This window comes from Felis catus, chromosome F2 (assembly GCF_018350175.1).
Source record: "Felis catus isolate Fca126 chromosome F2, F.catus_Fca126_mat1.0, whole genome shotgun sequence".
Classification (NCBI taxonomy): domain Eukaryota; kingdom Metazoa; phylum Chordata; class Mammalia; order Carnivora; family Felidae; genus Felis; species Felis catus.
The window spans coordinates 63286217-63312570 of NC_058385.1; the positions used below are offsets into that span (position 1 = coordinate 63286217).

Consider the following 26354-nt stretch of genomic DNA (forward strand, 5'->3'; position numbering starts at 1 on the left):
CACCTTCTTACTTCTCTTTATATCCTCCATGGTTCATAGGTTGGTACCTTATACAGAATATATACAGTTGAGTTTAATACTCAGAGCTTTGAATCAACTTATCAAAAGAACCTACTCCTCCAAAAGTCAAAATATTTTTAAAAGAGACTGGTGACAGAGGGTATTCTGGAGGTCTTATGGTTCTCTTGCCCTCCACCCTTTTGATTTCCCACAGATGTGTACCTAAACTATCTCGTCCAAGCCACTATGGCTGAATAGCATGGATGTTCCTTTGACTATATGAATTATATTCAACAAGGAAGAAGGCCCAATACAGAAAATGTATACTTTTCATGCATGAATATACCAGAAGCAAACACTCTAATTTATAAGTGAAATGAAGGCCAAATAAAACCAGGAAAAACTGAATGTGTGATTTATTATATTTAAGATTGGTCTAAAAGGCTTAAATATGTCTGTCATAATTAACAGTAAATGAATGCAACTTTACAAAATCAGTATTTCAATACAGTACAGGACTAAATGTGGCAACTGTGCACTGGAAAATTAATATTTCCTCAATGCAAATATCAAATTTGCAGCACCATTTAGAAGCTTCCACTAAAAATGCAAGCTGCAGTATTTATTACAAGCTCTACTCGGAACATAAGACTACCTAAATCAAGCGTGAGAGAAAACAGTGGAGTCATTCAAGCGTAATATGTCAGATTTGGTACAGGATTAAAATACTAACATTTTTTTAATGTCCTCGTTTCAAATTAATAAATACAAAAACAATATAAAAATATACACCAGTTGATAAGACTGCACTGCAGATGGTCAGATCGTTAAATCTCACTCTCGTATGTATGCAGGTATGTCTTTAGCGTCAGAATTTCTGGATAGCTGCGACTGGTCTTTCGGAAGAAATCCAGACTGGTGAGATGTTCAATGTCCCGCACCCGAGCTGTGTGCATCTTTATGAGTTCTTCGACCCATTTCGACTCGTCCTCTGAGCTCTGCAATGGAAACAGAATACAATCAGAGTCACAATTTTCCAGAGGAGGTTCTCCAGATGATCAATTTGGTGCAGGTCCACAAACGACCCCTCCATACTCCTGCGCCCAGAGCCAGTGCCTGTGATTCCTTCCTGGCCTCCCTGGCCACTCTACCACATTCCTATTGGTAACACACCACAAATACCTGTCCTTGGCTGTTAACATTTTTGACAGCAATTAGCTGTACCAAATAAATGAGACATGTGGTGTGAAAGGGCCTTTGACTCAATAGGTTTTCAGAACATAAATCCAAATTACAAAAACCAAAGGCCCTGGAGAATTCAGTAATTACTTTCTTCCCCCGCTGCCGTCAAACTGCAATGTTGGGCACAGAGCAACTTGGAATGCTCTTCTGGCTCCTAAGGAAAGTGAAGAGCTTACGCTCAATGCACAGAATTTTGCGTGTGCGTTCCTGGTCTTTCAGAAGAACCCGCAATATCAAGAACATCATCTATTAAATTGCAATGAATTGATATTCAAATAATGAGTTCAACTTAAAGCAGCTCAAGATACACCTGGTATTTTGGGGCCCAACAGGCCTGGGTTGGAATTGTGGCTTTACCACTTCCTGGCTATGAGACCTTGGCCACCCACTTGACCTCTCTAGGCTTTCTTCATTGGTTCACAAGGAAAATAATGCTGACTTCAGCAGCTCCCTGGAAAGTAGGAAGAAGAAGAGAAAGGAAGAAGGGGAACAAAAGACAAAGTAGGGAAACATCATAGAGAAGAGGAAGGAAATCTCTTTCTGCCTTAGCTACTTGCCAAGACTGTCTCATTGGCACAAATTCCAGATGAAAGACATCCGGATGTCCCACACCAAACAATTTATTTGTGTCTCAGTTGAAATTAAAAGGTATTTTAGGACAAGTAATCCTTTATATTTTAAAAATACCTTCTTTCACTTTGGTGCGAAGTTGAGAGAAAGCATGAGATCTGAGAGCTCTGGGAATTGTGGGGGAAATGCCTACCTTCACTAGTAGACATGAGGCAGGAGGGCCTCTGCAAATAATTTCATTCCCAAATGCCCCCAGAACTGCAATGGCCCTCAAGAGCTGTCCCACAAGTTGAAGGGTGGCTGCGTGTCCAGGGCTGAGTATGTTCAGAAATGCCCTCGTCCAGCTCTTCCACCACCAGTGGTCTCAATGAACTCCCCACCAAAGTCCAAGAACCTGCAATGGGTTTTCTCGGAAAGCTCCAACCCACACAGACCTGGACAGGGAGCTACAGCAGCTTTTGCCAGTGCTAAATATGTACCACGAGGGTGTTGGTTCAGGAAACTGAGGCCTGGCCACCCCAGGCAAAATGAAGAAATAGGAAGAAATTGCTTTGCAGGCTGGGGAAGTAAGGATTTTAACCCTCCATGCCCCACCCTCCTAACCCAAGCTAACCAAGGTCTCTGCGATTCACAGGAAAAGACAGACCTAAATATAACTCTGCCCACAACGGTACTGACCAATCCTCAGAGCGACCATATAATTAACGAAGTAGGAGGTCTCCAAATGGATCAGGACCCCCTCAGAGTAAGCAGAGTAAGCATGAAGCTGTATTTTGGGAGAATTTTCATATTCAACTCTTTATTTGATTTTTCAGTGGTCTAATTTTTCCTTTTGTAAATGCAGTCACTCGAATGTAAAGACAAAGGGGTAAAAAGGTTTTTCCTAATATAAGTAGTGGCCAGCTGGGATTACAAGAATTCAGGGGGAAAATTGTTTTTTGCTAGTTCTTTCCTTGGGAAGTATTTGCCAATTTCATTCGAAGGGCATTTTCTTCTGGTTCTCACATGCTAAAATCTAGCCTGTCACTAGTCATTAGGAAATGCTGGCTATGCAACACAGGAAGAAAATATCTTCTGCCTGATGCTAGCTGGCAATCCACAAAAGTATTTGCTAGGAGAGACTCTAGGGTGAAATGCAAAACTAATAAAATTCAAATAAAAGTTCATGTGTACCAAGGGAAGAAGAGAAGGAAACATTTTAAAAATAAATAAATAAGTAAATAAACAAACAAACAAACGCCCACCCATGAACTTCTTTATTACCTTTCTTGCTATGGACATTTATTTTTCACCTGCCTTTTCTTCCTCACTTTCTCATAAGATTGTGAATTCAAGCCCCAGCAGTTTTAAAGTGACATTCACAGCAAGGACAGGTTTCTGTGTGGGCAGAATAAGAATAAGAAACATGCTGGCCATGAACTCTACAAGAAATATCTCTAAGCTCTGTGCAGAGCCAGGAGCCAGAAAGTGGAGGGAGACAGCTGTGAGGACATCTGTGGATTTCATTGGTCAGATGTACAATTTGGGGTGACTGAAGAATGTCTTTGAACTCAGTGTCCCATCACCAAATTCCCCTGATGACAGAGAAACTTGAACACATACTCGCCAGGAATCTAGCTGTATCTTAAATGACCTCCTATCAGTCTGAAATGTCTTTGCAGTCTCTATCTTAAAAGTGCAAGGCAATTGTGAATTTCACTCCATAATATATGGGTTTAGTTTTTTGCACAAATGTTTACCTCTCCATAAGTTTTTAGGAAAACTAAAGTTCAAACAAAGTAGATCATGTTATCCAGAGGCATGACATCCCCCTGGTGCACCATTAGCCACCCTCGTGTTTCCGAAGAATCAAAATGGAGAAGGTCAAGTCGATAAGCTGACGACAGCTTGCCTTTCACTTGCAGTTCCTCTGCTTCTCCACCTCCTACCAAATTATTATACGATCTTATTGATCCTTCAGTATAATATTGCTGCCTTCTACTCTCTTTGTTATATTTCCAACACCACAACCTCACTTCCAGTTCTGTTCCCTCAATCCTGTGAATCTTGCCAAAGCACTTGAACACCAGGCTTGACCCCTTCCAACTTAAATTTATCTCCCTAAAGGAGAGCCCTGAAATGTTGCTCTTATGCACCAGCATTTTCCGTGGCTACTTAATGCTTGTGCAATAAGAAAAGTTTCTAAGGTCCCAAGGTTCTACTGTGGAAATCTGATAAATTTGAAGGAGGATGGGCTTTTTTTTTTTTTTAATTTTTTTTTCAACGTTTATTTATTTTTTGGGGACAGAGAGAGACAGAGCATGAACGGGGGAGGGGCAGAGAGAGAGAGGGAGACACAGAACCGGAAACAGGCTCCAGGCTCTGAGCCATCAGCCCAGAGCCCGACGCGGGGCTCGAACTCACGGACCGCGAGATGGTGACCTGAGCTGAAGTCGGACGCTTAACCGACTGCGCCACCCAGGCGCCCCGAGGATGGGCTTTTGAAGTCAGAGGACTTGCATCTACAGTTCTGTTCTCCTACTGACTAACCAGGTAACAATGTACCAAACTTTTCAAGGGGAGCGGGGAGAATAACACATATACCTGCCTCGCAGGATAATTAGATGATTAGAAATAATCTATGGAGAGGACCTGCCCAGTACTTGGGTGGTAACACATACTCAGCAAATGGTAGCGATTCTTACCTCTGCCACTAAGGCTTCTATTACTACTACTTCAATTTAAAATTTATTTCAATCAACTTTTGTTTTGTTTTGTTTTGTTTTGTTTTGTTTTGTTTGGGGGGGTTTGTTTTTTGTTTTGTGTGTGTGTGTGTGTGTGTGTGTGTGTTTTGAGAGAGAAAGAGGGCTCAAGTGAGCGAGGAGCAGAGAGAGAGAGGAGAGAGAGAGAGAGAGAGAGAGAGAGAGAGAGAGAAGCCAGGGATCGCCTGGGGCTCGCGTTCACCTAAAGCGGGGCTCAAGCTCACCTGAAGCGGGACTCGAACTCAAGCGCTGTGAGATCATGACCTGAACCGAAGTCAGACGCTTAATGACTGAGCCACCCAGGCACCCTCCAAGCAGCTTTAAAAACCTTATCTCCCCCTATTACCCTCAATTCCAATATTCTGGTCAAGCTTAATTAGCTATCTTGGCCATATTTCAAAGTTTGTATTTGTGTCCTGCATCCCTTATTTTGCTCTGAACATCCATAGCCTCAGTCTCCTCCCATAGCTGAAGCCCTAGTCCAACATCTACCTTGCCCATGAAACTGATAACCTCTGTTGAAGCTATTCTCGGGGCTCTTTGCCTTGTAGGGTAGCAAAGTCTGCACCTGTTTTCTGCTCCCCCCTGCTGCAGGCTGCCTTGAGTAGTGCCTTTGTTTGACACACTGTTGTTTCTCCCAGAGCACCACACACAGTTTAGGAACTGAGTAGTGCTTGCTGACTAAGATCCTCTTCTGTAGATTGTATCTCTGCTCCTGCTATTCTATAAAGCAAAATCATAGAGGTTACTGCTTCAAAAATCAATCTTGGAACACAGTCTTTCTGTCACATCAAAGAGATCTGGGGAAGTGACGTGATGTGTCCCTGAGTGTAAGCAGAAGGAGTAAAGGGCCAGGAGCACACTGCATGGCTCCCACCCCCCTGCCAGGGGCCTTCTCGTGATGCCTTCCTGCCTCCACTTACGAATAAGGGTAATGGGTATCATCTGTGCTGTTTGGGAATGGTGACCTGTTACAAGTGCCCTCATAACTAGCAGCAAATGAAAAATCTGATTTATAAAGTATATACTCCCATGTATATGTGTCTTTATAAAAAGTTTTTATTATAGAAATTTTCAAATGCCCGCAAAAGTAGAAAGAATAACATAATGAACCCCTGTGAATTCTTATCTAGTTTCGACAATTATCAAAATGTTGCTATTTTTATCCTACCTTTACAAAATACATATGTCTTTTGCAAAACCAAAAACATTTGGGCATTTTATCATTTGACAAAATCAAACACGTAACCGGAACTACAATGAATGCACACTTCCATGCCTCCCCACACCCTTACACTGAAAATTAAAAAGCCGTTCGAACACAAAGTTCTGAGGTGATAAGCAAAGGTCTTTTCTTCTTTCCACTTGGTTTTACTGTATAGTCCAAATGTCTTATAATAAGTGTATAAGAGCTTAATGGTGGGAATATAAATTAAGAAGCAAAGATGAATCATTTTAAAGGACTCTGTCTTTGAACTCACATTGCAGCTCTCCTCATTGTCTGGTCTGTGAGGGAGAATGAATGAGGAGACAGACAGGGGGCCATCACACTTGTCGGCAGGCTGGGTGAAATCCAGGCAGCTGGTGATGATGCTGTAATAATGAGTTGGTACGGGAATGGAGCTGCCCTCCACATACCTGGAACAGGAAGGAAAAACAAAGTTACAACACATGTAATAGCTTTCTTGTTTAAATGTTGACCCACGAATATTGCCTAAGTCGCTAAAATTAACTTCCATTCAACTGAATCATTTTTCACTTCTAAGAAAGTGGTCCACTTCTGTATTTTGAGCCCAATGTTTTTATTGCCTGGAATTCCCTTTCTCTTAACTTGGCAGAGTGAAAACGATATTCCAGGCGAAGAAAACAGCTCGAACCAAGGATCAGACGTTGGACACGATGAATGGCTCAAGATAGTAGAAATGTGAGGCTGGAAGAGTCAATAAAAGCCATACTTTGGAGGTTCTGAGGGCTACATTGTGGAACTTGGGTGTTATTGTTTAGGTAGTAAGGCCTCACTGAAGGTGTCTGTGGCAGGGAGAGTCATCATGAGATCCATGTTTCGGGAAGAGAACTTGCATAAAATTGTATAAAGTGGACCTCAGGCAGGAGACGCAGAAGCTGGGGCAATAATAAGCCCTTTCAAACTACAATGAGATGCTGAGCTTGGTAGAGAAAACTCATTCACTCAAGGAAATACTAAGACTAATGAGCTAGTGATGAGCGTAGAGATTGAAAAAAAAACTTTTCCAGTAAACTGAAGTGCAGAAACTCACAATTCCTTACCTGGTTCTCTATTATCTTAATTTTAATCATTTTTAAAATACTGAAATTACGACTAAAATGATAATTTTGGTTAAAAACTACAGCAATGATCAGCAATAAAATAAATGTACAATTAAGTTGACATTTCTCGTATGGATGACTAGAAAGGGAGTAAGATAATTCCTATGTTATTAATTATGTGTATGAAAAAAATTATTGTTTGTTCGTAATTATCTGTAAATCACAATTAAACCTTCTCATCATTTGTGCCCCTCTGTTTCACACATGTATAAAATTAAACGACTTCTTATGAATTTGTCATATTTGTATCTACTTCCTTTCTCCATTGAACTGTTAGCTCCTTCTGAGCAAGTATGCCTTATCTTTTTTTAATCTCCCCAACAGCATCATGGAGAAGGGTAGAAACAACTAGACTTTACAAAAGTCTCCATGGAATTTCCTGTTAAGATATACTGACCCGGAAATCTAAGGGGTTCCAAAAGTCTCCTCAAATAATGGAGATGAGGGAAAATTATCATCTTTCCACTGACGAGTTGATAAAGAATAAATGACAAATTAAAAAAAAATCTTTTGATACTTTTCTCTCATTGGAATGGAAAAGTACATTTATTTACCACAAAACTCCATTCCATTCCAACCACCAATAAGACATTTAATCAAGCGTCCAAAAGCACTGAAGAAATTACAAGGAGATTCAAAGAGCAAAGGCCTTTAGGGCTATCAGCTCTTCTCTAGTACGTGAATATTTGAAAAAGAGCCTTGAATGAGATCTTAGAATTTAAAAACACACACTGAGTGGAAAAGACAAACTTACTGTTTGATTTTGTCCTGTGTGTCATGTAAGCCATCATAGTCATAGTCAAAAATTGGTCCACTTATCACATTAACGCCATTTCTTTCTGAAGCATATTTCTTCACCAATACCCTTTGGAAATAATTCCAGACTCCTGCGGGGGGGAAAAAAATCTGTTCTTCATGATCAAAACTCCTTGCTTTGGTCAAATTCTCTCTGGGATCAGCCAAATGTCATAAGCCAAGAGACAGTAGAGCTCCTGCGATTCTTGAAAAGAATTCATCCTGAAGTACCAGCTGTGTGTGTCATTTATGAACGAGCAGAGAGAAAGGCATGGAGACACCAGTAGGGGAGTTTAACCCAGCCCAGTAAGTCGGGGGAGGGTTTCTCAATGAAGTGGTTACTGAGCTGAGATCTAAAGGATAAGTGGATGCTTTACAGGCAAAGAGATGGAAACAGAACAGGCAAGGGGAATCGTGTGGTCGAAAGAGGAAGGACAGTGTTTGTGAGAAACTGAAAAAAAGGCCTTAATCTACTTTTTCTTCCTTCATGATCTCATAGATATACTTGTTCCCAAGTTTATGTCTCTAGCCCTGACCCTCCCAAGGAGCTCCGGACATGTTATCCAACCGCCCATTTCAGGGTCCACTTGACCTAATGACCATGTCTGGCAAATAATGATCTAAACAAAATTCTTGGCCTTCATTCCCAATCCTGCTCTAACTCCCTGCTTTTCCATCAGGTAATGACACTCACTCACTCACATGTTCAGGTCCAAATCCTAGGAGTCATTTCTGACCTGGCTCCTTCTTTCCTACACACGTGAACAAGCCTTGTCAGTGCTACCTCTGAAATACACCCCCGTCATCCAAATCTGACCACTTTTCAACTATTTTCACTGCATCCATCCTGGTCTCAATTACTATCCTCTCTGCAAAGAACTACCACAAAAGACTACTTCCCAGGCTCCCAGTGAGAACCTCGCTCTTCCCTGCAGCCCACTATATAATAGCCACTCGGATCATTTTACACCATACCCAGAATGTGTCACACTCTTCCCAACTTCCCGTTTCTAACATTCCAGATGATGTATCACTGCAATTAGAATAAAATCCTAACCTTGCACCGTGGCCCCTGCCTACCTGCATGACTCTGTTTCCTCCTTCCCCCTCTGGTACATGGCTTTCTTCCCGTCTTCCCATTTGCCAAACTCATTTCAGATTAAGCTTTTGCATTTTCTCTTCCTTTCATCGGGAAAACTCCCTTATCTGTGCTTGTCTAGTTTCTTCTCCATCGCTCATTTCTCATTTTCAAGATCACCTCTGGAGGGGACTTCCTTGTCCACATTAGGTCCAGGTAATATTATAGTCAAGCAGAGAGAGGAGTGGAGAGGAACAGAGTGGGGAGAAAGGAAAGGCAAAAGAGGGAATGACAGAGGACAGGAAATGCGAATAGTGAGTTGGTTCTGAAATGTTAGGTTTCGCTGAACTACGTGCTGCTCTACATGAGGGCTGTGAGGCTTGGGCTATTATCACTTCTTATCTCCCCCCGTGAAAAAGTACTTGGCTGTTTTTTCCCTAGTGCTTCTACCATTCTTTAGACCCTCTGATACTCTACTCAGAAAGAGCAGTCCACCGGAGCCAAAATACCACAGATAATTATTTGCAAGAGAGAAAGGAGGACCATGGGAGAGAAGTTCGAATGTTAAGCACAAAAACTGGAAAGGCAGAAAGGGAGAAAAATAACAATGAGAACAGTCAAAAGGCCAAACCCACAGAAACGTGGCATGTGAGAAAACCAGTCCCAGGGAAGAACAGGGAGCCCTTTGTGAAAGGCCTTTCGCCATGCCAGCCTCAGGGTGGTACCGTGTGTTTCCTTTACTGCAGCTTGGTCAAAAAAGCATCAGCAAAGAACAAAGAAATTCAGGAAACCCTAATGTGTGGACATTATGAAGATGCATTCCATGTAATATTATGACAAATCTATCTATGTGGGTTTCTGAAACGTTTCTCAGTTGGGACTAAGAAAAAACTAGGGAACTGCCTTTTAAAAGCATTCTTTAATTTTTCACGCTTAAGCAATGGATTCTACCTTTGAATTAACCTCCACTTACTAACTAGGACATCAAATAAACATTTTTTTCCTCTAAACCATGTTGGCCATTTCACTGATGTCAAATTCTGGAGGCTTGCCACTGGAGATGACACTCCACAATCACGCATTCTGAATCTGACACTTCATTTCAGCCCAAGAGTCCTGGAACACAACCAGTGGTCCTCTGCCAAGTAGAAGTAGGTAGAGGTGCTTCCTTTTCCTACCTTTCCTATAAGAATACAAGTCTCCTCACAGTAAAAGGAGGTAAAAATTATTGCATAATGCTTTCTCTATCTTTGGATGGATGGATGGATGGATGGATGGGCAAATGAGTGAATTATCTGTTATCAGAAATAGAAAATGGATTATTCCATTGGACAATTATGTCATATCCATATAAGCCATAGATGTCATGCAATAAAATCTCATAATTTTGTAAATGAGAGGTTAAATAGCATTTCTGTAATTATATAGCTAGTTGTCAGACTCCAGGGAAGTCAGTGTTTGGACCAGGGCTCACTGTGCCAATACCATTCATGGCATCATTTTCACCCACAAATATTTACGTCACGTATAAAGACATTATGGGTGTTCAAAGAAACTAAAATAATTTACAAAGCCCTAAGACCATCTGAATTTAATACTCTGATGATTCAGAAGATCCTTTAAAGTTCTTCCTGGGTTTCAAGGTCAACATTCAGAATACATCATTACCATCCACCCTAAAGGGGGAAAGTTCTGGTGGCTTTTACTTTAACATTCAATAAATAAACATAAGTGTTGTTAAACATCAAGTGGCCTCCAAAACAAAAGATGACCCTTCTTAACCACCAATATAATGAGCATTGAAATAGAAGGAGCACCAGTTTAGAAGCAAAACACAAACTGGGTTTGGCTCAGTTTCTATCATTCGTGAATTGGGTCATTTCTTGTGACTTTAATTTTTTAATTGTAAACAAGAGACAAACAACCCACCAACCTCCCTCACAGATTCATATTTTGGATTAATAGTAGAGAATTTATGTTAAAGTTCTTCAACAATTATAAAGGCTAAACACATGAAATATATTATTATCAAACTTAATATAGAGGTAGAAAGGGTAAGTAGTAAATTTAGAAATATTTCTTTTCGTAAATAATAGTTTACTAGGTAAATATCAGACTTACGTTTGAAAGCAGGATACATTGGAACCATATTGGTTACAAGAAAAGCATCATATTTAGCTTCCGGTGAAGAGCTCAGATCTAAACATTAGGCAAACAAACAGTGTCCATTACTTCCCAAAATCGACATCAATAAAAATGTAATCTACTAAAATGGTCTGAACAGTTTGAAGTGAATTGTGTATAGATCTACTCTTTTATTTCTACTCATTCCCTACTTTAAACAGTATTTCCCAGTTCCCCTCCCACTCAATCTCTTTTCTTCACCAATAGCTTTCTCCCCCAAATTTTTACAATGCTTTTTCTTCCTACCTAGTCTTGGGTCTACTAAGTATTATGTATATAGGTTTTAGAGTTTAAAAAATGTCATCAAGGTAATGAGAGATAATTAAAGGGCTTCCCATATTCTTTTTTTTTTAAATTTTATATATTTTTTTAATGTTTATTTACTTTTGAGAGAGACAGAGACAGAATGTGAGTGGGTTAGGGGCAGAGAGAGAGGGAGACACAGATCTGAAGCAGGCTCCAGGCTCCGAGCTGTCAGCACAGAGCCCGACACGGGGCTCCAACTCACAAGCTGTGAAATCATGACCTGAGCCAAAGTGGGCCGCTCAACCGACTGAGCCACCCAGGAGCCCCAGGGCTTCCCATATTCTTAAGAGATCACATCTCTAGTATTTAAAACATTAATGTCCTAATGATATACCATTTTACTGTCAGATTCCCATTAATGATGTGAGGAGCACGCTATATATTCCCTTGCACTTCAGAATTCTCCTGGAGAACAGGATTTGGGAAAGGTGGTCTGTTTTCTGACCAATTTTGGAAGTATCTCATAGAAGTTCAATTTTTCGATCTCTTGAGTGCTCCTCCTGAAGAAGACCTAAAATCCTGACAGTCGAGGAAATCCTAACAGTCCAGATTCTACGAAATAATATCCCTCTAGAATGGTCAGATCCTGATATGCTAAAACTTACAAGGAGGAAAGAGGAATCCATAGGACATCTGTTTATCATTTTTGTAGGCCAAACAGCTTTGACTGAAACTCGGAGACACACGGACATCAGGCCGGACGCAGTTGGTCAGGTGCTCAGGGATGCCAGAGACCTCAGCCTGCATGTTGAGTCAGAGGTAGTTAGCAATGCCATCACAAAGACCATGCCAAACCAACAAGGAAATACCAAAACCAAGTTGCTCTGTTACGAACAGCCAGAACCCAAACCCCTCTAGCTTTTACTGTAGCTCATACTTGGACGTTGACTCCTTAAAACGAGGCCTCCTCACCCAACCCCCCCCAAACCCAGCAAGGCTTCAGTTTTAAATATGGTAAGCCAGGAATTTGCAAAATCTTATTTTTTCTTAGTGGCAGAACACTTTTATCAGTCTTAAGTAAAGCCACAATATATAAAGCAGAAACTGCATTGTTGAAATAATGGATGGGATTCCATGGGAGACAGCCTTAAAAAATAACACTCTAAGAAAAAATATAGAAATACCCTCTATAAAAAGAGAGACTGCATATAAATCTGTGCACCAGGGCATATGTACATGCACACCGTACAAGCGAACAAGAAGCTGTGTTTGCAGCAGAAGTGTTCCTTTGTAATCAGAAATTAAAAACATACTTCAACTGCCAAATAAACTTTTCTAATTCCATATATAAACTTACCTATCTCATCTTCACCAAAACTGAAACCCCAACATAAAATCTTTATTAAAAAACAGGATGTTGATAGTCAGGGAGGCTGTGCATGTGTGGGGCCATGGGTATATGGGAACTCTCTGTCCTTATTCAATTTTGCTGTGAACCTCAAGCTGCTCTAAAAAAATAAACTATTAAAACAAACAGTCAAATCTTGGCGGCTTCTGCAACTATCGGGCAATGGCAAACAGAGGAAAAGCAACAAGCATTAGTATATACTTCCTTTAATACGTTGGTAATTTAACATATTCCTATGAAGCTCTTAGAAGAACATTGAATAAAGTCTAATTCAAAATACTTTGCAGGACACCTGGGTGACTCAGTCGGTTACGCATCTGACTTTGGTTCAGGTCATGATCTCGTGGCTCATGAGCTCGAGCCCCGCATCGGACTCTGTGCTAACAGCTCAAGGCCGGGAGCTTGTCTCGGATTCTGTGTCTCCCTCTCTCTCTGACCCTCCCCCACTCACACTCTGTCTCTCTCTCCTTCAAAAATAAATAAAGATTAAAAACAATACTTAGTAATAGATTCGATATAAGATTTCTTTCTTCAAGATAAATTAAAATCTTTTCTAAGACAAAATTCTGTTAAGCAAGCAATCATCACATTAATGCAAAGAATGTAATCGCATGAAGAATATAAGCCCCAATTTTTTCAGTGACCTGTTTGGAAACGGTGTATGACGTCCAGAGTGGCATTAGGAATATTTCACTATAACCGCTTTCAAAGTCAGTGTGGTACAAGATATCGTATCGAGTCCGATAAAGCACTGCAGGCCGTCCGTAGAGGAGGTGTCGCTCTAGGAAAGAGAACAAAAATTGTGTTAAACACACATTAAACTTTATATTAAATATGAAAGAAATATTGGCAGAGTCAAGTTGTCCATAATTTGCTTGCTTACTTATTAATAGTGTAGTTCCTTCTTCTTAATTTAATCAAGTTAGTTTCCCCTAACACTTTGTGGTTTATCTGATCACCTAAGCATGGGTCAAATCTTACAGTTATCAAAAGTATAATATAAATGCCATATTTATTTTAATACTTTCTTTAGTTGTAAAGAATTTTAATCTGTATAGGAATGAAACAATATAGGAAATTTTTAAACAATTCAGCTGAATGGAAGTCAATAGGAGTGATTTTTATACAATTAATTCATTTGACCCCTGGAAAGGCTCATCAAATTAGCCAATGATTTAATTAAGAGGAAGGCACTCTTTGATCATTATTTGCAAACTGCAACTCAAATAATGCATTATTTCAGCATAAACAGTGAGTAGTGATGAGCATTTAAAGTAAGCAGATTTGTCACATGGAGAAACACTCTTTAGGTAAGAACTTAAAGGAACATGTATAGATAAAGTAAGTGGGCATTCAAGAGGGTGCTTTAAATACAGAGAGGGGAGGTCATCAGCTACCAAAGAGCTCGATTAAGACCATAAGAATGTAGACCTCCAAGAGAAAGCTCTCCTTTTGTGGGGTGGGGGGTGGGGGCGGAAAGAGGTCTGAAACCTTACTCTTTTAAGGAGATGGAAGTTTAGTGTGCAAACCTTCATTCCACACCCACAATAAGTGCCTGGAGTTTGATCTGCACATTTTGGATAGAGTAAAGTGAGAACTTCCATAAATTCTTGGAAATTGGGGTCCTACGGACCAAAATATTTAGAGATTGAGGCTTAGGTAATTCACAATTCCCTAAGTGATCATCAAAAAAAAATGTTTATGATTATTTTTATTAGAGAAAATCAGTTCTGGTAATCACTTGTTAAATTATGTATACATGTTGCTTTAATTAAAGTATTACCATTCTATGCAAGTAACAGAGAAAACTCTTCGGAGAATATTTTGCAAGCCTTTCCCAAGTAGAACTGCTGACTTGAGGCAAAGGGACCCACACCTACTAAAGCAAAAGCCTGTTCTGGGTAATGTGGCTTCTTCAGCAAGCAGTCAATGTAGAAGCCTTTTTTAAGCTGCCAAATTTGGGGACCCACCCCTAAAAATTAGAACATAATATGATGACCTTATATAAACAAAATATAATGAACAAATAAAAAGCCAGCAAATCATAACAGTAGTACTTGGGGGCAGTTAACCAAGTCAGACTTTCCTTCAAAACTCAAACCAAACCTTTTCTAGGTTCAAAATTTCCATTAACGTTTTCCTTGTTTTCATTTTTGTTGCCTCTGAATTTCCTGGTTTCAGCTGGAAGCAGAAGTATCAAAATTCTTTGAGAAGCTATTCTCTTTTTATCATTCAAGTTTTAATGCTTACCAAACACATTCCTCCAAATTCAAATACAAGCCTAGCATCCAATCTATTCCATTAAGAGACAACAAAACAGCAGCCATGTTTTTCCATGCAATACCCCTCCTAAGAGCAGCCACCAACAGTAGTCTTGGGCAATCTAAAGATTCCACCAAACCTGGCTCCGCCTCCAGTCCTCATCTACTGGCATTCCTCCGCATAACAGCCCCTTCCATGAAGGCTGGTTTATTTATAACACTCTGGTCATAACCATCCTTAGCAATTCTATGCTATTATAATGTGATTCCTTTTCATTCTACTGTGAATGGCTTCTCCAACAGACCTGTCATGTCTCTCCCTTCAAATTTATCATTAATGTATTCTCCCTCATCAGACATTTACTGAGTACCTTCTTTGTGCCAGGCCTTTGGCTATAGAAGAGAGATGCTGGGCAAAGATAATTAAGTTACAGCTCTTACCTTCAAAAAAACTCACAGTTCAATGGGAGAGACCAACATGGTACAAATAACTCAAATGCAATATGATACACACTATATCAGAGATATCTACAGAGTGCAATGGGAACACAGAGCATGATGAATATCGTGGATGGGGATGAGGTGGCATCAGTACAGTCTTTACGGAACGCACAAAGATAAGCCAGGTTGACCCCAGCCTTCCCTGTCATAATTGGTAATAGTGCCCCTTTCCATACTCAAATGTGGATGACAAACAACAAGCTCACATAGTCCAGCCCCCATGGAAGTGAAATGAAGAAGCGGGTTGGGGTGGGGGGGAGGACAAAAGGGAAAGAGACATCTTAAGATTCACTTTCTTTTGAAAGATTTCCTCAGTTGTTTCTCCATCTCTATTCACTCTTCTGCTTTGCGTGTATAGAAATGTGCACTGCAGGGTCGCCTGGGTGGCTCAGTCAGCTGCACGTCCGACCTCAGCTCAGGTCATGATCTCCCGGTTTGTGAGTTCGAGCCCCACGTCAGGCTCTGTGCTGATAGCTCAGAGCCTGGAGCCTGCTTTGGATTCTGTGTTTCCCCCTCTCTCTGCCCCTCCCGTGTTCATGCTCTCTCTCTCTCTCTCTAAAAAATAAACATGAAAGAAAGAAAGAAAGAAAGAAAGAAAGAAAGAAAGAAAGAAAGAAAGAAAGAAAAGAAAGAAAGAAAGATAGATGCACTGCAGGGGTGCCTGGGTGGCTCAGTTAAGTGTCCGACTTTGGCTCAGGTCATGATCTCACAGTTTGTGAGTTTGAGCCCCAGGCTGAGTTCTGTGCTGACAGCTCAGAGCCTGGAGCCTGCTTCAGATTCTGTGTCTCTGTCTTTCTCTGCCCCTCCCTTGCTTGTGCGCTCTCTCTCTGTCTCTCTCTCTCAAAACTAAATAAACATTAAAAAAAATATTTAAAGAAATGTGCACTTCATAGCTCCCAAGCTAAGCACATTTGCTGTTTTGGGCACATAGCTGAAGTACAAATATTTCATGATGTGATTTCTTCTCAATTGTTAACTGGACATATTTGGCATGAAGAAAAAAACAATATACTGGTTTTGATAGTTTCCTAAAATTCAACCACTTTCCCCAATTAACCCAAAGAATCTACTTGGGTCTTCCTGAAGCATAATTGGTTCATCTAAGCAAGAGACAAAATAATCTTTGCAGTAAGAAACACAAACTTTATAGTGCAGAATCAAAATTTAGATCTTCCTTTTTCAGTTTATCGGAGTATCAACGGACCACTGATTCTTGGTTACAGCCTGACTCTGTTACTTTTTGTGACATTGTAGGCAAGCCACCCATTGCATTTCTGTTTAACAAAAAGTTCCTGTTTGAGCCATAAAAGTGTGCTTGAATCTCAGTCTCTGGACATGTAAGATCTTCATCCTGAGACCAGCCACCCTGCCGATGAGCCTGCAACCTTCTACTTTAGAAACATGCTCCTCATGATTTCTTGATATGGGTCTAATGCATTCCATGTTTTCCCAGCTGGGTTCCTCCTCCATCAGATTCCAGACAGAGTCTTCATTCCATACCCAAGTTCCCTGTTTACAACACTTCTCTGGCATTTTGGGCATATCCAAGGTTCTCCTCCAGACACCACATTTGAAAAAATACTTGGAGGCATATCTTTTTAAGTGGTGTGGACTTTCCCAGGGCTCATTCTTTTGTCTTCCAAAATTTGGTCATCCAGACTGGAGTTTGTATTTTTTTCCCTCTCAGCTTCCTGATTCATATTCCCACAGATTAGCTGGCTGACTTGAGAGCCACATGAAAATCTTTTTTTTTTGTCTTTTTTTTTTTAAAACATTCACTCCCACAAAATATGCCCTTGGATTTTACCACATAATCTCTACTCAAGGTCTTTCCTTTTCCTGCATCCTTTCTCCTCCTTCCCCTTGCAAGTGCCTGCTATCATTTATTGCCACGTCAACCTCCCCTGAGATTTGATTCGATGCTTCTGTTCTTTCTTATCTCAACTCTTAAAGCACTATGCTATAATTCATCAACTGGCTAAATATCACAATAAAATAACAATTTCATAAGGACAGGGATTTTATCTATCACTAGATCTCTACCTCTAACAATACCAAATGCATAATACCTACTTGGTAAATACTTGTTGAATAAATGGATGCTTGTATTATTTTTTGAAACACTGTTCTTTATGACTGTCAAGGACTGACTTTCCACATACGACCTGCCTAATACAACCCTGAGAGACAGACTAGGCAGATCAATATCATCTCCATTTTACTAATGAAGGAACTGGAGGTTCATGATTTGTACAAGACAATTCAGCTACATAGCAGTACCCAGAATCTAGGCCTCCATCTTCCTGGTCCATTATTTTTCCTTAGCATTTTGGGCCGTCTCCAAGTGGATGCTAAGTGCTGGGTTATCTAAGGGAGGGTATGCTGGGATGAAGATCCAGCTACTCCCAGACGTGAGTTCTGCCTGAGTCATGACTGCTGCTAAGCTAATAAGAATCGCAATGTGCCTTGAAAAAGAAAAGCAAAGTTGGAGGCATCACACTTCTGGACAAGCTGCAGTGATTAAGACAGTATGGTACTGGCACAAAAATAGACACATAGATAAATGGAAAAGATAGAAAACCCAGAAATGAACTCATAACTATATGGTCAATTAATCTTTGACAAAGCAGGAAAGACTATCCAATGGAAAAAAGAGTCTTTTCAACAAATTGGATAGCAACATGGCAAAAGAATGAAAACTGGACCATTTTCTTACAACATACACCAAAATAAATTCAAAATGGATTAAAGACCTAATGTGAGACAGGAAACCATTAAAATCCTAGAGAAAACAGGCAGTAAATTCTGTGATATCGGCTGTAGCAACTTCTTACTAGATATGTCTCCTGAGGCAAGGGAAACAAAAGCAAAAACAAACTATTGGGACTTCATCAAAATAAAAAGCTCCTGCGCAATGAAGGAAATAATCAACAAAACTAAAAGGCGACCCATGGAATGGGAGAAGATATTTGCAATGACATATTTGATAAAGGGTTAGTATCCAAAATATATAAAGAACTATAATTCAACACCCCCCAAAAAAACAAATAATCCAAATAAAAATGAGCAGAAAACATGAATAGACATTTTTCCAAAGAAAACATACAGATGGCCAACAGACACATGAAAAGATGCTCATCATCATCATCAGGAAAATGCAAATCAAAACTACAATGAGATATCACCTTACACCTGTCAGAATGGCTAAAATCAACACAACACAAGAAACAACAGATGTTGGCAAGGATATGGAAGAAAAAGAATCCTCATACACTGTTGGTGGGAATGCAAACTGGTGAAGCCACTGTGGAAAATAATATGGAGGCTCCTCAAAAAAGTTAAAAATAGAACTACCCTACTCTCTAGCAATTGCACTACTAGGTATTTACCCAAAGAATACAAAAACACTAATTTGAAGGAATACATGATTCCAATCTTTATAGCAGCATTATCTATAACAGCCAAATTATGGACATAGCCCAAATGTCTATCAAGTGATGAATGCATAGAAGTGGTATATATATATATATATATATATATATATATATATATATATATATATATATATAGTGGAATGTTACTCGGCCATAAAAAATAATGAAATCTTGACATCTGCAATGACTTGGATGGAGCTAGAGAATATTATGCTAAGCAAAATAAGTCAGAGAAAGAACAAATGCCATATGATTTCACTCCTATGTAGAATTTAAGAAACAATATAAATGATCATAGGGGAAAAAAAGAGAGAGAGACCAACCAAGAAACAGACTCTTAACTATAGAGAACAAACTGATGGTTAACAGAGAGAGGTGGGTGGAGGGGTGGGCTTAAAGAGTGTACTTGTTGTGATGAGCACTGGGTGTTGTACAGAAGTGCTGAATCACTAAATTGTACACCTGAAACTAACATTACAATTACATCGTACATTAACTAACTGGAATTTAAATAAATTTAAAGAAATTAATTCTTAAAAAAGAGAACAGCAGGGGTTCCTGGGTGACTTAGTTGGTTAACTGTCCAACTCGTGATTTCAGCTCAGGTCATGATCTCATGGTTCATGGGCTTGAGCTCCACATGGGGCTCTGTACTGGGAGCATGGAGTCTCCCTGGGATTCTCTCTCTCCCTCTCTCTCTGTCTCTCTCTGCCTCTCCCCTGCTCACACTTGAGTGTGCTCTCTCTCTCTCACACACAAAATAAATAAATAAACATTAATTAATTAATTAATTAATTAATTAAAATGTAAAAAGAGAGGCAATTTGTATCAAAGCGTCTAGTACTTCAGAAACAACTTCCAAACCCTGATAAGTGCTGAGTTTCTCTGGACACTTCGTCTTCATTCCAACCCTTGGAATAAGAAGCATTTATAGAGAAAAGCACAGGGCTGTTGTATCACACAGACCTGGAATCAAATCTCATCTCAGCCTTTGATAGCTCTGTGATTCCATAACTTAACCTCCCAAAGCTTCACATCTCACTGGGATGTTGCATTGTTTAGAGGCAAAAGTGTAAAGTGCCCAGCTTAGTCTTGACCCAAAGTGACTGTGGTTGTAGTGATTTTGTAAAGAACATATGCTCTACCTCAGTAGCAGCAAGGAACACTGGTAGGCAAAGGTTATTAAAATTCAGTGTCAATTGTAAAGAATTATACTATGTATTGATTTCTTCCAAATCTTCCCCAACACACACACACACACACACACACACACACACACACACACACACAAGGATACACACACAGAGAAGCACAAGCATATCTTCTACTTTCTCTAGCACGGCTGACATCTCCAGAAATAACAAAAATTAGAAATATCTCAGAATTGGAAAGAGCTACAAAGATTGCCTGTCTAGCCTAGTCTCTTTATGCTTTAAGGTTAATAAGAATTATGAGTGTTTCGGTCATTTATCCATCCAAACTAACTTCTTACTGTGTGTGTGATAAAGAGTCCAATGTATACAGTGTTAAAATGATTTTTAATTACTTTTTTCACAAAGGTGATAGTGAATATGAATCTAACAAAATATAAACCATTTTTATATAAATGTAAATAGAATAAAGACTAAGGCGAAAATAAATAGTATAATTATTCTTAAAGTGAAAATTATACCTGATTATGATGCCCAAATTGCTTGCTATGAGAGATTTAAAATTTTTCATTTTGCTCATTCATTCATTCATTCATCTATTGACTCAGTGGTTCAAAGAAATCAGCTTTCATTGCACAGTAAGTTTGCTAAGACATTATGTACATGTGATTTGGAAACCACAGTCATGCAACTAAAATCCAGAATTCCCCACAAATCTAGAAACATTAAGGCTTTAGCAAGCAGTTTCGATTGCTGTTTTTCCTCTTTATTTTAGTGAAAGACTTGATCCTATAACAGTTTAAATATTTAGAGCAAAAGATTGCCTAAGATTAATTTAATATGCCTCAAGTATCCCCTGGGCTGTTTCACTACCATAACGTACAACTTGTACATGTGTGTTAAGTATGAGAGGGTTTGCAGCATTTAACATTAAAATAGCCACACATGAATATTACAAATGGAATATGTACAACACGTGGTTTCTTAAAAAAAATTAGCTACCCGCAGGTGTGTTTAAAAAGAACTAGGAATAAAAATAATCCAACTTTACATTTGTGTAGAATTTTAGGTTTACAAAATACAAAACTTCTATATTTATGTATAGAAGTCTCAATATATATTCAAAGATATTCAGAAGGGAGAAGTAATACTCTGAACATAACATGCACATGCACTTACACAATGACTCGAATTCATGAAGTTTTACTCTGGTGGAGCAGACATCCGATATTTCAAGTGGGAGATGAGATTTATGACCCAGGAAACACCATAAAGACCTGAGATAACTCTGACCAAGAAAATGTCACTTTGCAGCTTAATAAATGACTAAGTTATGACCCTTAAGGAGACAAAGACCAAGAGACAGAGTTACAAAAGGACAGGGGGAGAGAATACTGAGGCTTATACATATCCCAAAATCCAAACAAGGAAATGCTTTGCACATAATAAGTCAATGGTACATAATTATTTTTATTCCATGCAATAGTTCTAAAGTCTCCCTTATAGCATTAAAGACTGTCCCACTAGGTCATGAGCAAACCAAAGAGATACGCTACCGTGATCCTCCCCTAACATTTTATGCCACCATTGTGATGTCACATGCAGGAAACTATCAGTGACACGGCTGACAAAACCAAATGATGTCTCAGAGAAATCAGTTCCCAGCCCAGGGTGGGCGCTCAGCAAACACCTGTGAAGGTCCATTTCCACGAAAGCATATCAAGTTTAAGCTTCAGTGCTGTAAAATCATCTTGAAACAAGACACTTCTGTTCACCTCTGAGTATTGCTTGGGGCGGGGGGCTCCTTCAATCCTGAAAGTCAGTGATTCACCTAGAAGATGCTTATTTTCATGCTCAGATGTTTGAGAGTACTCTTTATGCTGAGTTGTGAGACTGATTTTGTCACACGAGCACACTGTCACCAACAAGTTAAATGCATGATTTTTTTTCCCAAAATGGAAATGCCTCAGTATCGTGAACAGCCAGATACTGAACCAGCATAAATACGAGTCCGTTAAAAGTTATCATAACTAACTATTTTACTGGTGTCTCTCTTTTTTTTTAGCTTATTTATTTTTGAGAGAGAGAGAGAGACAGAGAGAGGGAGAGAGAGAGAGAGAGAGAATGAGAGAACAAGCCAGGGAGCGGCAGAGGGAGAGGGAGACACAGAATCCGAAGCAGGTTCCAGGCTCTGAGCTGACAGTGCAGAGCCTGATGTGGGGCTTGAACCCATGAACCATGAGATCATCATCTGAGCCAAAGTCGGATGCTCAACTGACTGAGCCACCGAGGCACCCCTTATTGGTGCCTTCCATAAGAGAAACATCTTACTACTATTTCTCTGACTTGGTGATTGAATATTTGAAAACCTCAAATCATGAGACTCTGCACCCATTTACCCTGTCAACATTCCAGTTTTTCTAATTATAATGACCCTGTAGTTCACCAGCACCTAGATGTCAAACATTTCAAATCACTTCTAGAGTTTGTGGAGGATTTGTGTACCTTCTACTAAGTCTTATTTTTCAAAGCTGTTTATCCAACTACATGCCCAAGAGTCTGTGTGTTCTTTGCTCAAAGAGAGAAAAGGGAGGGTGGTGAGACAAAAAGGTAAAAAGGAGGAAGATGAAGATCTTTATCAAAAGGGAAAATAAGTCAGGGGTGCCTTGGTGGCTCAGTCGGTAAAGCATCCGACTTCGGCTCAAGTCATGATCTCACAGTTCGTGGGTTCGAGCCCCACATCAGGCTCTGTGCTGACAGCTCAGAGCTTGGGGCCTGCTTCTGATTCTGTGTCCCCCCCCCTCTCTCTCTGCCCCTCCCCTGCTTGCCCTCTTTCTCTCTCCACCTCTCAAAAATGAATAAACATTTTTAAAAATTTTTTTAAGGGAAAATAAGTCAAGTAAATAAAATCCACTGGTTTCCTTGTTCTTTACTTAACCAGATTGAAAATAACACATATGATAAACAGGACCCTATGTAAGCTAATAGCTCAGACAATGCTCTCAGAAGGATTGACAACGTGCATTTACTGCCTGACTTGGAGCTGTTGTGTTGAGTTCTATCTGCTTTTTAACATATTTTTCATCATTCATTTGCTGTTTGCTATCCCATCTACTGCAGTAACCTACCTTGGAGCCTTTCCCTCCCCTTCTATTTTCTTCTTATTTTCTGGAATTTCAAAACCAGAAGGAAGAGTTTGTGAGGTAGATGGCACCATTGTCCCTTATTATTTACTGCCCTTTCATAAAGGAGTATATACTACCACCCATTGGCATGTATCTTGCAGGACGGCATCCCTGTGGAAAGAATACTTCCCTCCTCCATTGGTTTCATGTGCTCTGGTTTCACCAGCCAACTGTGAATGGTAATGACAAATGCCTCATAAAAGCAGAAGCATTGAGGGGCGCCCGGGTGGCTCAGTCAGTTGAGCTTCCGACTCTTGATTTCGGCTTAGGTCATGATCGTGGGATTGAGCCCCATGTCGGGTTCTGCACTAAGCATGGAGCCTGCTTAAGAGTCTCTCTCTCCCTCTGCCCCTCTCCCCCATTCACACTCTCTTTCTCTCTCTCAGATTAAAATAATAATAATAATAATAATAATAATAATAATAATAGAAAGAAGAAGCCTTGAGACCCACTGCGTGGTTCTGCCATTCATCTCTTCCCTCTGCCATGAGAAGGGCATGCCCCAGCTAGGGGCTGTTCCTGCAGCTTGGATTCCAGAATAAAGAGTTCCCAGAGCCACACTTGGTCTGGAGTCAGCATACCAAAATGTGAACGAGAAATGCAGCTTTCTTGGTACAAACCACTGAGACTCTCTTCTTTAGTCACAATCTTGCAAAAGTTGACTAATACAGGCATGTTATCATTGTACACTGCATTTTATGTACAATATACAAACAAAAGGAGAATTAGTTAGAGGGCTCAAGATGATCCTCATATAAAGAGGGAGTTCTGATACAGTTCATTCTGCATATCTCTCCCGACCACAACACATTCCTTGCTTCTCCAGGTACATAAGCTTCAGCATAAGTATCAGCTGCTATTATTTATACTGTGACTTCCAGTCCCTTCAGAGAAGTCCCCAACGGCACCTTCACTTATGACCCAACAGATACACAATGGTATGTCTGTTTTCCAGGAGCCTAAAAGCTATTGAGAAACAAAAAAGCTAATGGAATTTTTCCAGCTATTTAAAGCTGGCATCTTCTGTACATAGAATAAACCAATACCCTTGGCCAGATGGATATTAAAATCACGTTGCAACTCCAATTTTAATTTTCAAAAATATTGTGCTTACACTGTGAAGTAAATAAGAGGTCTCTTCAATTTTTGAAAACTGAAAAACAAAACTTATCTGATTGTTTTTCCCATCAACTCCTCACCTTCTGTGGACCCTTTTATATGAAGGCGTTTGTTGAGTTCATCCAATTTGTTCTTCATGTGTGAAAACCAGAAAAGGAAAGGAGAAAAAAAAGCAAATCAGAAATGTCCTGTCTTTCCTGCATGCTTCTCTCTACTTAGTATCTTGCTAAATTCAAAACAGGACCCTAAATTCCATCAGTATCATAAGCCCTGTAGAGGAATTACTGTTTTATCTCAAACTGACATTCCAGGCTTCACCTCCCAGTGGATCTGTGGCCACGAGCACCTTCTTTAATCTTTCCATGACTCTGTTTCCTTTCCCTCAAACTGTGGACAGTCATGGAACCAGGCTCCCAAATTGGTGAGAATAATGATTTGGGTACCTATACAGGTAAATTAATTAGAATAGTGCCTCAATATTTCAGATTAATCCTAGGTACACTAAAGTGATTCCCAAACTGATTTATGAAGTCACTTTTCCAAGGTTGGAAAGTAATGGCTCAGCAATTCTATCTGTCATTATATACCCTAGGGACACTAGCTTATGTGTACGAGAAGACTGGCAATAATGTCTACCGCGGCATTGTTCGGAGATGCTAACAACTGGAAATTACCAAATGTTCTCAAATAGGAAAAGGAAAAAAATCATTATGGTGTGTTTACACAATGAAGTATTAACTATTAGTGGTAAAAAATGAATGAGCTAAAACTCATGTATTAATGAGCAAAATAACTGCAGAATACATATAGTATAACAGCGTTCACATACAAATGTACCATATGCAAAACTATACCATAAGTTATTTTAGGGAATTATATCAAAGATTAATTAATATATTATTTAAGAGACATATATGCATGGAATAAAAATTACCTGCCTGGCAATTATGTATACTATCTTCAGGTTACTAATTACCTTTGGGGTAGGAACGAAGCAGGACTGGCAGGGAGTGTATACATGGAGCTTCCACTGAATTTATAACATCTTCTTTCTCATGATGTGTGTATTGTGGCATTTATTTTATTAATCTGTATACCTTTGCAGTATGTCTGGACTTTTTTTTAAGAAAAGGAATGTAGTCTTTTGGAGAAACCCATAGACAAAATAAAGACAATCCAGAATTCCTCTCAAATGGTTTAAGATAACAAATCCAAAATATTTCTTGTTTTCCAGAAGAAAGGTAATTCAGAAAGCAAGATACAACTAAAAGATTACTGTAGGGTTATGTTTGGAATCCACCTCAAAGGCCACTTCCTATTGACTTTGGTAACACGACACCTCCAGCTGAGGTCTCAGAATGACCTGACGGATAGTAGCGGATAGTAATTAGCTTTGTTCATTCTCGTCAGGAGCCAAAGTAGGAAGAAGAAGGAAAAGGGGTCAGGGGGAGAAGAGCAAGCTGAATTCCTCCAGTGGTGAGCTTTTCTCATCCTGTGGCTCCCAGGCCCCCAGGAATCCTGGAAGGTAGCAAATAGTAGAAGGGGATAGGGCAGGCAGGCGGAGAGCTATGTTCCATTTTTCCAAGGTCTACTAGAAGGTTCACACATTTACCCCTAATAAAACCACACATGCAAACACAGCAGATTGTTTTGCTTTGTGTTGGAATCACATCAACTCAGTGTGGTAACACTGATTATTTCTTGCTGTCCGAGCAGTGATTGGTAACCATAAAGGACTTTGATCAATATAAAATTCAATAAGTCAATTATTGCTTAACACTTACAGTTTGATATTCAAAAACTCTTCAAACACAATGTACTGGGCGGATTCTACTTGCACCACCACCCTCCCCTCTACCCCCCATGCTCTACCCTCCCCTGCTCTGCACCCTGGGAGACTGACCTCTAAGGACTCTTCCAAAGAGCAAGCTTGCCTCCAGCTCCTGAGAGACAACAATGGGTATCTACTCCCCCAGGTTTCTCTTCCCAGGTTGCAGTGTACTCACTACACCCATCTACCAAATCCAGGAATTCCTTCCCATACAGCTCTCTCTCCATGTTCTTGTCCCTTTATTGCTCAGGTCTAGGACCGG

At 39.8% G+C, this 26354-nt stretch overlaps 1 protein-coding gene across 11 annotated transcripts in view; it reads right to left on the reverse strand.

Annotated features, from left to right (window-relative positions):
* Positions 1-399: 399 nt before the first annotated feature.
* ENPP2 (ectonucleotide pyrophosphatase/phosphodiesterase 2) overlaps positions 400-26354 on the reverse strand; it is a 111348-nt gene continuing 85393 nt past the window's right edge. For 6 of the 11 annotated variants that reach the window (XM_019823059.3, XM_019823057.3, XM_019823064.3 and 3 more), the window contains 8 exons: positions 24342-24393; positions 14717-14791; positions 13255-13391; positions 11868-12003; positions 10894-10971; positions 7654-7786; positions 6035-6191; positions 400-998 (listed from right to left, as the gene is read on the reverse strand). In XM_019823059.3, coding sequence (XP_019678618.2) covers positions 828-998; positions 6035-6191; positions 7654-7786; positions 10894-10971; positions 11868-12003; positions 13255-13391; positions 14717-14791; positions 24342-24393 — 939 coding nt within the window. In that variant the 3' untranslated portion in view covers positions 400-827. The remainder of the gene's footprint in view (positions 999-6034; positions 6192-7653; positions 7787-10893; positions 10972-11867; positions 12004-13254; positions 13392-14716; positions 14792-24341; positions 24394-26354) is intronic. The other 5 variants (XM_019823063.3, XM_019823062.3, XM_019823065.3 and 2 more) reach the window with 1 other exon arrangement.